The 12,335-nt window shown below is 32.6% G+C and overlaps 1 protein-coding gene across 2 annotated transcripts in view; it reads left to right on the forward strand.

The window, feature by feature from the left end:
- MESR4 (Misexpression suppressor of ras 4) overlaps positions 1 to 7,584 on the forward strand; it is a 37,843-nt gene extending 30,259 nt beyond the window's left edge. For both annotated transcript variants that reach the window (XM_023163924.2, XM_023163926.2), the window contains 2 exons: positions 4,968 to 5,468; positions 5,861 to 7,584. In XM_023163924.2, coding sequence (XP_023019692.2) covers positions 4,968 to 5,441 — 474 coding nt within the window. In that variant the 3' untranslated portion in view covers positions 5,442 to 5,468; positions 5,861 to 7,584. The remainder of the gene's footprint in view (positions 1 to 4,967; positions 5,469 to 5,860) is intronic.
- Positions 7,585 to 12,335: the final 4,751 nt, after the last annotated feature.

The following is a 12,335-nucleotide window of genomic DNA, read 5'->3' on the forward strand; positions in this document are numbered from 1 at the left end:
AGGGATGCAGCTCTGCAACCAAATCCTGTATTAAGGAAGACGTATTTTCTGCTGTAAATAAAGGTCAAGAAAAACTTAAACTCTATACACATATTGACTTTGGAAATGACAACCTTCAACATCTCAGGCAAAAAAAGAAGACAGGCTGAAGTTGTCGGAAGGAAACCCAGGAAAACTATTGTTGGAAAAAATGAAGAATATGTTGAAAGTATACTCAAAAAGATGTATCTACATGTATGTACATTAGATCACCAAACAAAAACTCAATTTGAAAAAAAAATAATTTTCCTGAAGTTTAATGTGAACCACTAAGTTCCAGTTCGCCAACCCTCTATTCATTTTATAAGATAAGCCATGAACATGCTTAAGTCGTTTTTTCGTGAAGCACAAGTGAATGCAATATTTTATCAGAAATCAAAAGTGAAAACTATAAAAAAAAATATTTCAAATAAAATTTTGAAACATTCCATTCATCTCTCCCAACTACCTACACAATAAGATCTGGTAAATGTCTGTCGGAAATCAACTACTTCCCCGGCTAATACCACGCTGGATATTGAATTATATCCGATAGACATTTAAACAAGATACCTCACAAAGGTTAGTCTAGCAGATGTTCCTCGTTCAACCAGCAACAGGACCATGCTGAAATTATTCAAGTAGGTCACCTGTACACCCCGGTTTTGAGGTATTACCTCTAGTCAGTTCAGGAAAGATCCTACCCAGACAACAAAGTGTCTGGGTTTCAATTAATTTCAACATGGCTACATTACATATATGAAACCTCCATCTTAGCTCCTTCAAACAGCTCTATCTCGTGAACAAAGCCCCAACCGGAGAAGATACATCCCATGTACTAAAACTCTAACATAAATCAAAAGTGAAAACTATAGAGAAGAGATAGTTATGTATAAGAAAATGCATATTTCAAAAAAATTAAATTCCTGAAAGATGAGATAATTTGCTTTTCAAGTGTAGTACAGGACTCCAAAAAAGATTTTATTGAAAAAAAAGGATTTTTGAGATGTCCATTGAAAATCTTTCAGAAAATACAATACATACAATATACAAAGTCTACCTGTACAATTGGTATTCAGACAAAACCAAAAAATATGCAACAAATTGGTACACAGACTACACGAATGCATCCATGTCTTTAAAAACAGACAGCAAAATGAATGATTTGAGAGGTCAAGTAGTGGACATAAGGAAGGACATATCTCCCAAGCCAATTGAGTCCCAAGTTCATATTTCCTCTAATAACTTCACATCAGATAAACGAAAAATACTATTTCTAACAGATCATCATAGGAAAGGGCTCACCGAATGTGCTAATAATCAAACGAAAATGTTCAGTGTACTCTCTTGTGAAACCTTATTCAGATAGTAATGAATTGGTGAGTACAGCTCTTCAGAATAACAAATTTCACTTAACGAAATATAGTTGTACTATGGACTGAGAAATCACATTACGGATTAATCAGTACATTACTTATTAAACCACTAGAACACAAAAATATACTTTGATCCATTCATACTGGGGGCTATGCATGTAACAGCTGTCTGGATACATCATTTCTACTGAAATATCTAAAGATGTATGAAAATAAATCAACATTATTCAAGAAGTTGCACACTAAAAAGAAACAATCATGTGCTGCAGTGTAATTACACACTGAGAAATAACAATTATCATGAAAATAGACATTATATAACAAAACTGGGAAAATGGTTTCTTGGGAAATTCATGATGAAGCAGATATTACAGAATTTTTTTTATTCCTTAAATACCTCATCTATTACAACACAAGAAACCATAAGAGATTCTATGAATCAACCTGAATTAAAAACCAGCAATGATACTTTTTTGTAGACTATAAAATAGCAGATATCTGCACGAAATAGTATCATTTACCTTGGTTTCTTATACTCATGAAGGAAGATTGTACAAAAGCAGAGATCAAAAAAATCTGTTTATCTGTTAAAATCTTTTTTCCGTTAACCAGCTGTCGCCCCCTTACCAACGACAAATCTTAAAAGTCGAAACTAGTGCGAGGTAAGGACTAACGAGATCTTACCTTTTAACATGTAATTCCTAACACGGGTTGGACGATGGGAAGTGAAAATTGATCGTCCAGCATTGCAGTTCGAACCATCTTTATTTTTCTTTTGACATGATTGAACACGTATAGAAATCGTCAGGTACATAGAAAATAGCATATGTAATAATAGTAAAAGTAATACATGTTATTAAAATAAGACAGTAAATAGTCACGTTTATAATAAAATTGAAATATATAACTTTCATTTATATATACACACGTATGCACAGATACACGCACACATATACATAATCTACATATACATAAGAATGTTTGCAGCGCTACTTCAAAAGGAACTCCTGTATCATGTAGGGATTTTTGTTGATTGAAAATCTTTTTAATAGAAATATACATTTTCTCAGGCACCCTGTTTCCCTAATCTCTTGTGGAAGATTATTAAAAAGTTTTGGTTCCAGGTAACAAGCAGAGTTTTCTGTCACCTTGTACTTATAAAATGGAATACAACATTTGTCTTTATTTTGCCTGGTATTAATGCTGTGAATATTGACATTCAAAGTAAAGTATTTTCTATTATTAAATACATAAATGCATAGCTCTAAAATAAATAAACTTGCTGTTGTTAAAAGTCTGAAGTGGGAAAAGATATTTCTGCATGAGTATGTACAGGTTACCCTAGCAATGAGTCGCAGAATCTTTTTTTGTACCGAGAAAACATCTTGTGCTAGTATGGATCAACCCCAAAGGAGGATCCCATATCGTATTTTTGAAGCCACATGAGCATGATATAACATGAGTAATTGTTCACATTGAGCTGTTGAAACACAAAACAAAGAGAATTTAACTTTCTAATCAGATTATTACAGTGGGATTTCCAGTTTACACAATCATCAATTGTGATGTGGAATTGGCCGCGGTGGTAGTGCGCCCGACTCACGATCGGAAGATCGTGGGTTCGATTCCTGTCTCGACCAGATATTTTTCTCGAGAGAATTTATCTAGTTGAAGCTGGGATGATTCTGCAATTATGTTAGGAATCACACGTTAAAATGTAAGACCTCGTTAGACCTTAGCTCGCACAAGTCTCTCAACTTTTGAGAGTTGTCGTTCGTATGGGGGCAACAGCTGATTAACGGAAAAACAGATTTTAAACAGATGCCTAAAAATGTTGCTTTGTCAGTGTAACTTAATTTTTTATTGCTAACACTACTTAACTGTTATATTAGAAATATTTTTCTGAACGTGATGATACCTCATAATATATGTTTTCTCAGTATTAAAGAAAAGTGAATTTGCGCTACACCATGAAGTTATGTTACTCGCTCACACTCCTCAGCAATAATATCATCTGTTTTATTCGAGATCAGTATGGATGTATCATCCGCGTAAATAACAAAGTGTGCATCTTTAGCTAAAGTGTCAATTTCGTTGATATAAAAAAGGAACAGAATGGGCCCAAGTACTGAGCCTTGGGGAACTCCCATATTTATATCAAGACTGTTTGATTCAGCCGTTCTAGAATGTTCATCATTAGTCTTAATACTGACATATTGTTGACGATTACTCACAAAAGATATTATCCAATCAAGAGCAACACCTCGGATGCCAGAGGAATATAGTTTATAAAATAGAATATCATGCTGAACGCAGTCAAACGCCCTGCTGAAATCACAAAAGATTCCAACTGTAAGTCGACTTCATTTGGCAAAATCCATGTTGATTTACAGAGATCAGAGCATTACTTTCAGTAAATTTCATCAGTCGTTCCATAAAAGCATACTCAAAAATTTTTGAAAAGCTAGAAGGCACGGTAACGGGTCTGTAATTTTCCATTAATAGTTTATTTGATTGGTACAAATTTGCCAAGTTTCAGATTGCTTGGAAAACACCCTGTCAGAAATGAAATATTTATCGGGTAAGTTAATGGTTCGATGATGTAACTGAGTGACTTCTTGATAATGAACATTGGGATGTCATCAGGCCCTGAAGAAGACTTATTCTTCAATTTTCTTCGAAGAAGAGATAATAATTCATCACAAACAAAAGGATTAAGAAATATTGAGCTTTGGTGAATAGGTCGAAAATTGAGATTTGAGTTTAAAGCATGTGAAGTGGATCACCCTTGAAAATTACCCTTGTCAACCCACCAGGCTACCGTCCAAAGTCATTACAAAATTAACTGTTGAATGAGAAAATGAAATATGTGCTGTACGATACTTTATAAAATATTGTTATATTGTATATAAATCACCAATGTATTAACACAGGCAGTAGATGTAGTTTCTGGTTGTTCCGATGTCAAATTTTCCAATTGGGCATAAAAATTGGAGTTCATATGTTGCACAGGTAGAACTGTTTTTTGTTGCAAATTTTACTAATAATGATGTTAAAACAGCAGTTGGAGCTGAAACGTTTGCATTCATGACAGATTTATGTTGTCCCAATGACTTTTTCATATACAATACAATTAATAAATCTTAGACAATATAATTGGATGTGAAATAAATTTAAAAAAACGGGTTTTTCAAACTGGCAATTCATATTGCAATATTTTAACAATCTATGACCTCTATTTTTTAGAGTGCTCATGTATTCATGGAATTTAATGGTATAATTTCTCAATACATATTTAATTTTAAAACATTACAAATTGTAAAAATGTTGATTTCAGTGAATTTTAGAATAAAAATAAAATAAGTTGCAATATAATTAGATGATGTAATAAAATAAACATAATGTTGGACATATATAACTCAGCATGCTGATAAGGAAAATGAATATAACAAAGTGTGTGCATAAAAATTACAGAAATATGTTTTGTTTCAACTTAAGAGGTCGATGTTACAGTATCGTTAAATATTCACTTCAGTTTCAATGATGAAATGAAAAGTTCAAATGTAATTACAGGTACCCCAGACTCCGACGTCACCTATGGTTGTTCCACCAATAACCATTAAAACAATTCCTCAAGAACCAGCGCCTCTACCCCAACCTACAGTTGAACCTATCTCAATTCGAACGGGTACTCACCTCAGTGATTTTAGAGTCCAAAGGCCAAGGCCAAGACCTACCATCCCCCCCATACGGCTGCTGAGCCGCGGTCCTGACGAAAAAGATAGTGATAGTGACTCAAATGACTCCAGTTCAGAGGAGCAAGCTGTACTACCGCCAAAACCTGCTCAACCGCAGCTCTACTGTTATTGCCAATGTCCTTATGACGAGGTATCTGAGATGATAGGTTGCGATGCTTCTGACTGTGCAATCGAATGGTTTCATTTTGAGTGTGTCGGCATTATGGTTCCCCCAAAGGGTCAGTGGTTCTGTCCGGACTGTAGAAAAAAGAAAGCTAGGCGGGAGCTGATGCAGAATATGAAGAATTAGAGCTTCAGATTTGCTTCTTCCTAATTTGTGAGTATTTTCAAGTGATAATAAATATAGGTGTACCAAGGGAAGGTGTTGGAGATTGGAGGACTTGTTTAAAATCAGTAAACTCCATTTTAGTGAACTTGATTCAATTTTCCAAATATGAATTTTTTTAGTTTCCGTTTTTCTTTCAAGAATAGTTTTTTGTGAATGGGATATAATTCATCTCGTTTCAAAATTAGATTGAAGCCACGGTTCAGACCCCCCAAGTCAAAATAGAAAAATCAATTGCAGTAATTACAAAGACTATTATTCAGTAGAAATTCTTTCAGGTATTTATTATAGGTGTGCTATTATTTTTTCTGTAACTTCAAGTTGCGCCAATTGTAATCAGAATACTTAAAAAATATTTTTTCAATAAACTTTTTTTTTTTCAGAATCACGGAAGTGGAAGCCGCCTTCACTTGTTTATATTGAGATTTTTTCCTATACTTTCAACTTCAGAAGTATAGTAGTTCATTACTGGTCCATTGTATTATTGAGGAATTAGTGTTGAACACAAAATGGAGTGAACTCAAAGAGAGGATATTTGGGAACTAAATTACTGAAAGAATGGTTTTGGTTTTTCATACAAATGGGAAAGTTTTAATATAAAGGTTGAGGGAATATTATTCACATTGCATCCTAAAAACTAGGTGATCACCTATAGTGTTGAGGTAGTATTCAAAAACACTTCATTGTGAGATTTTTCACTAAATAGTTTAACAAAAACGCGACACTTGTTTCGCAGTACAATAGCCTCTTCAGGCGTGTCCAGGCGTGTATATACACACTCGAAGAAGCTATTGTATAGCTAAACAAGTGTTGGTTTTTGTGAAAGTGTTCAGTGAAAATTTCAAAATGAAGTGTTTCTTGAATATTATGGATTTCATCAAGTATCCGCCGATTCCATTACATATCTTTAGGTAGAATTATTCATGTGAACAAAATTTTTTTACTATTAATTTCACTGTTGATCATTCTAATTACATCATTCATAAACAAAAAATTAATTAATCTCTAAACACATTGTCAAGTAGGAAAGCCCTTTTACCTTCATGTACTCATTACTTCTTTAGGGACTTGATACATTGTAAGTTGAAAATAATCCCTGACATGTAGAGAATATAAAAAAAAATAGTTCATAACAGAAAGTAATATTGATTGTTTGTGTTTAGACATATTTGGTAACAAATTTAGAGGCAAGTTGCATAATAAACATCACAATGTTTTATTTTCTACCTAAGCGCACTGGTTATTAGTCGAAGTTTGGTGGTCGAATGAGAAACTGGTGCAACAAATCCTTCATATACTTTCAATATTACCTGTTTTCCTCAATTTTTATGGGTTTGTTGATGTGACATGTTTTTAGGATGTGGTGTGCCCCTATATATAGAATATGTGGAATGCAAGGTGTTCAAAAAAATTGAACAAAGTGGAAACAGGTTCCTTCTTTTAAAATTTGCTTCATTTCTAATCTGTTCGACATTCATTTTAACTGATTCTAATGCAAAACTTAGAATAACTTGTTCAGTGCTATATTAAAATTTTATCGAATTATATCTCGAAAATGATCGAAGTTCAAATATTCATTATGAGCATTCTGAATACCAACTCTGCAGCATCAAATGAATCACAGCAAATTTTATTGACGAATTCCCATAAGTTGAGGAATATCTTGTTTTGAAAACACACTAGGAAAACCAGTTTGAGAAAAGCGGCCTGTTTTCACTTTAAGTGAGCAGGAACGTCCGGTTTAGTTGTAAATATAGTATAAAAATAATATAGGTATTTGTATATATTTATAAATAGTGAATTCTTAAAACATTGTGATTATAAGTTAATGAAATGCAGTTATTTAATTTTTTTAGGGTAAGTTCTGTATTGTCTTGCGTCATACTTTTTGAATCATGTAAAACATATATAATTGAATAGTGTTATGATAGATTGCCAAATTAGTGTTGTACACAATTGTAAATATTTGTAATTTAGGATGTTGCTCTGTTCTCTTCCAACAAAAGTTCATTTTGTTAGAATTGGAGCTGAAATATACTCCTGTATGGTTTCAGAACTCTTTTTGTGTATATCTTTTCTGATATATCAATAAAAAATATAAAATGAATCTTTGGAGTAACATTGATAGTTTTTAATTCAGATTTATTCACGTGGTGTTTGAATTCAGGTTTTCTAATAAGTTTCTATAACGAACTTTGCTTAATAACTAAAAAATATTTTTTCTGGAGAAGTCAAGAAGTACTCTAAAAACATATACTTGGGTCGGAGAAGTCATATATAAACGGACATTGTCGAAATTTTGTACAATCCTTCATTTTCTTTAATTTTCGTCATAGAAATGCCAAAAATGTATTTCCTTTCATTTAGAGTATGCTCTTTACAAATACAGCTGCCAAAAAATTACACCATACACACAATATGGATACTTCTGAATCAAATGTATTAACATAAAGACAACTAATTGCATGTACTTCAAAAATAAAGAACTATTTGCCTAAACAACCATGGTATCCTGTTACTACAAAATTGTCAAAGTGTTCCTTACTTATTTTTCAATAAAAAAACAACACTTTATTTCACTTCATTAACTAACAGCAGTAGATTTTGTAACAAGTTAATAAAATGCGAGGATGAATGTAACATATAGAAAAAACATGAACAATGACAGCACACACATGATTGAAGATTGAACAGTTAAAAAATGATAATAAGTATGGAGACAAAAGACATGAAAGAAATGGAAAAATCCTCACAAAGAAAAGTATTCAAGTATATTATTGAATAAATCATCCAAATTTCTCTTCCTACTAGAAGATATTCCAGCATTGCAGTTTACAGACATATGCTCTCTCTAGCACCAACTGTGAACAACGTTCAGCTTCTTTGCAGGCTACTTTTCCTGATGCGATCTTTGCCAGGATGACTAGGTTACCTGTATAAGCTTGCAGATCTACTTTTCTTTTGTCAAGTTTTTTCGATTGATGTCCTATTTATTTTGTAGAAATAAACTGAAAGCGGTCCTAACAAATAATAAACTTAGTAGAAATTAGACAAATGTTATTTTCTTTATTCTATTTTCTCCTGTCAAGGATGTCAGACTATCAGTAGGGGGGGATAGATAGTACTCTGTTTTGAAGAGTCACAGTTGCTGTTTTATTTAGGAGCATGGCGTAGATCTAGCCAGTTGTGGTTTTTCTATACCTTCTTCAGCTAAGGCTGATCCTATAGGTTTAGGTAGTGGATTGTCAAATGCTCCTTCTATATCGAGAATTATGGTCAACACAATATTGGAGGGATCGAATGATTTTCTCTACAAGGTTATGTAAAGGTGAATCTGTCGATTTTTCGGTTTGATAAGCGTTTGTTAAGTTTTGTTGTTTTAATATATATTTTCAATTCAGTTGAAATCCCTATATAAACAGATTTGTTTTTTGGGATGAATAACAGAATTTAAGTTATAATGGTGATTTTTCAGGGGGTATGCATATAAAACAACTCTCGTGATGGTTGTTGCAAGAGGAAGAATGAACTCTGTTCAATCTTGTATCCTATTGACAAGTTTGTATTTTTTTTCTATAAATTATATCGTGTTATTTCTGCTGTCAAATTCATTTATTATTATTATTATCATGTGTCCGTCCAGTATCCTCTCAAGTGATTTCACTAGGAAAGATTTAAGTTGTGGTTTTGGATTAGTCATTCATGGATGGTGTTACATGCTGAAGTGTCATCCCAGGTATACATCCATTCGTCTTTGACATTATCACAACGAAAGTCATTTTTGTGGAGAAAAAGAAAATCAGTTTTTTATCGACCTTTTTTTTGGGTATTTGTTACTTTCCACAATCTGAAAAATATAAAAATTATAATGGAGAACTTTATACAAGTGTAGAAGGGCAAACTTTCAAGTTTACCCCGATAAGTTACTGTGTAAAAATCAAAGTATTTTTCACAAAGAAAAATCTTCTATTTATCAGTAACTTGTCGTATTTAACAATTGTGCCTATCAAAAAAATTATTTAGAAATAATACTTATCTTTTACGTTTCGGAGGCCAAAATCTGCCTCCGTCATCAGATCAATTTGATACAAATGTTTATCGGAAGAAAACACATACAAATAGATATCTTCACTATACATTAAATCATCATGCGAGTGTTAAAAAAGGTATAATTAATTGCCTTTACAAAAGAGCTAAAACGATATGCAATTCAATTGAAAATCTCAATAAAAAAATATCATTAATTAAATCTGTTTTGAAAGATAACGCTTATCCAGATTCGTTCATAAATTCAACGATAAATGCAATAGAAAATAAAGAGTGAATTGAAAACCAAACGAACTTACAAACAGCTTCACAAATTCAACAACATCCAACTAAACAATTACCGACTCAATATCCACCGACACCTTTCACAACTAACGTTATACCTTACATTCTTAAACTATCTGAAAAATAAGACGAATTGGAAATAGGTATGATGTTAGAACTACTTTCAAAACAAAAAATACACTGAGATCTATACTCACACATACAAAACCCAACAACACTGAAGAAAAAACAAAAAATTGGATTTATAAAATACCTTGTTCTTGTGGTAAAAGTTACATTGGTGAAACCTCAAGACCATTGAAAGTGCGTGAGAAGGAACATCGAGATTATATAAAAAATAGACAATTGACAGGATCAAAATTATCAGAACACATTTTAAAATCAGACGGTGAACATCGGGTGGAATGGAATAGGACAAGAATGAATACCAATGAGCCTCATTCTAAGATACGTAAGCTAAAAGAATCAGCGTATATTCTCATGTCTGGAGAGAATCGTGTCTCGAATAGCTCCTTAGAAATAGACCGTACTTGGCTACCCATCTTGAAGAAAACTTTGGATAGTGGCGATATCAAAAAAAAGAATAACTGCGAATATATTCGAGTTTTTTATTCATTTCTGAAGACGGAGGCAGATTTTGGCCTCCGAAACGTAAAAGATAAGTATTATTTCTAAATATTTTTTTGATAGGCAAAATTGTTAAATACGACAAGTTACTGATAAAAAGAAGATTTTTCTTTGTGAAAAATACTTCGATTTTTACGCAGAAACTTATCGGGGTAAACTTAAAATTTAGCCCTTCAACACTTGTATAAAGTTCTCCATTATAATTTTTATATTTTTCAGATTGTGGAAGGTAACAAATACCCAAAAAAAGGTCGATAAAAACATCACGTTTCGGCAAGATCTCATTAGCCATATGCGCTGTTCTGCTTGGTAGCTGAACTTGAACTGAAGTAATCCTTGCTGATGCACGCTCCCTCCGGCCAAATATCTGAATTTATCACCGTTCTGAAGTGGTCGTGGAAAGTTGTCACCTTGAAGGATGAGTGTTGGGCTGCCTTGGGGCTATTGATTCACATTTGGCTTCAGGAAAATGTTTTGTTAAATCTGCACAGAGAATATCCGCTATTATCTCACAGTCTATCCTTGAGTAAAGTAATGAGCTTTGTGACTCATTTAATGGTTGTTTTCTGGCTATTTCCTCTTATGATTTGTTTTTTGTTATTCTTTCTTCTGCGTTGTACTTTTTCCAGTCGTCTTGTGGTTGATTCTTCGACATACGAGTTGAAGTACTTTTTTTTGTTAATTATTTCAGTTGTGTTTGAACATTGTTGATATCCGCCGCCACTTTTTTATCCTCAATTGGGGATTCCCGTTTTTTTGTATGTTACTGAGGTATAGTATATACGAAGTCGATTCGAATGACGTAATAAAACGAAATAGTTACAGAATGTCGATACGGCTGTCATACTCTGAGTGAGAAGTTAGATATTCATAGAAGGTCTAATCATTATTTTTATGTGGATGGTTTTATATGGTATTATTAGACCCGGTACTTAGTCTTTTATTTAGCTGTTCTGATTGAATTCGTACAGACAATACCACTCGTTACTTGGCAACAGAAATGCGATGAGTGATATAATTTTTGTTTTTTACGTCTGATTTGTCTTTGTTTGTAGAGACTGTCAAAGGTATATACTATAAAGTCACAAACATATTCAGAAAACACTTTCACTAACTGTTTAGTGAAAATCTCACAAGAAAGTGTTTTTAAATACTTTAGTTACGGATTTTCATCACGTATTGGCCAATTCGTATAAACCACATTTGGATTACATGGCATCTCAGGCACTACGAATTATGGTATTATTAATGAGACAAAGTGCACATTTCAATGACATTAAAGCGATTATTACACATAATTTGGTCAGACCTAAATTTGAATATGGGCCTTTTAATGTGGCATCCTTTCCATAAAAATAGATCAGAAAAATTCAAAACAGATTTCTGAGACATTTATATTACAAAAATTATAAAGTATACCTGGACTATAATACAGTTATCTAGATCAGTAGCACTACGAAATGAATTTAAAATAACCAGTCTAGAATTTAGAAGACTGGCAAGTATAGTGTTGATGTGCTACAAAATATATAAATATAACTGCCCCAATCTTGAATCTTTAACCGAGAATTCCCAAAAGAACAAGACTTATTCAGTTCTGTGATGTACCATATGTATCAACAAATAACTGTTACTATCATTACAATAATCGAAATAATAACTTCCTGTTAATGTCAGATATCAACTTTGTAAACTTTTCAAGCTTAGAATAACTTTCTTTGTGTTTGTTCCTTCCATTGGGCTTTGTGTAGTAGCTACTTCTAGATACAATGTAATTGTATTCAGATATTAGAATTCTATTTATGATTTGCTCTTAGACTGTATTGACACTTGTTATACAAATTATTATTTTCATGTAATGAAGTTTTTACCTGTTTGAGAATAAATAAATAAATTTTG

This window comes from Leptinotarsa decemlineata, unplaced genomic scaffold, assembly GCF_025532065.1.
Source record: "Leptinotarsa decemlineata unplaced genomic scaffold, Ldec_3_MD MMD2_tig00001019_RagTag_RagTag, whole genome shotgun sequence".
Lineage (NCBI taxonomy): Eukaryota > Metazoa > Arthropoda > Insecta > Coleoptera > Chrysomelidae > Leptinotarsa > Leptinotarsa decemlineata.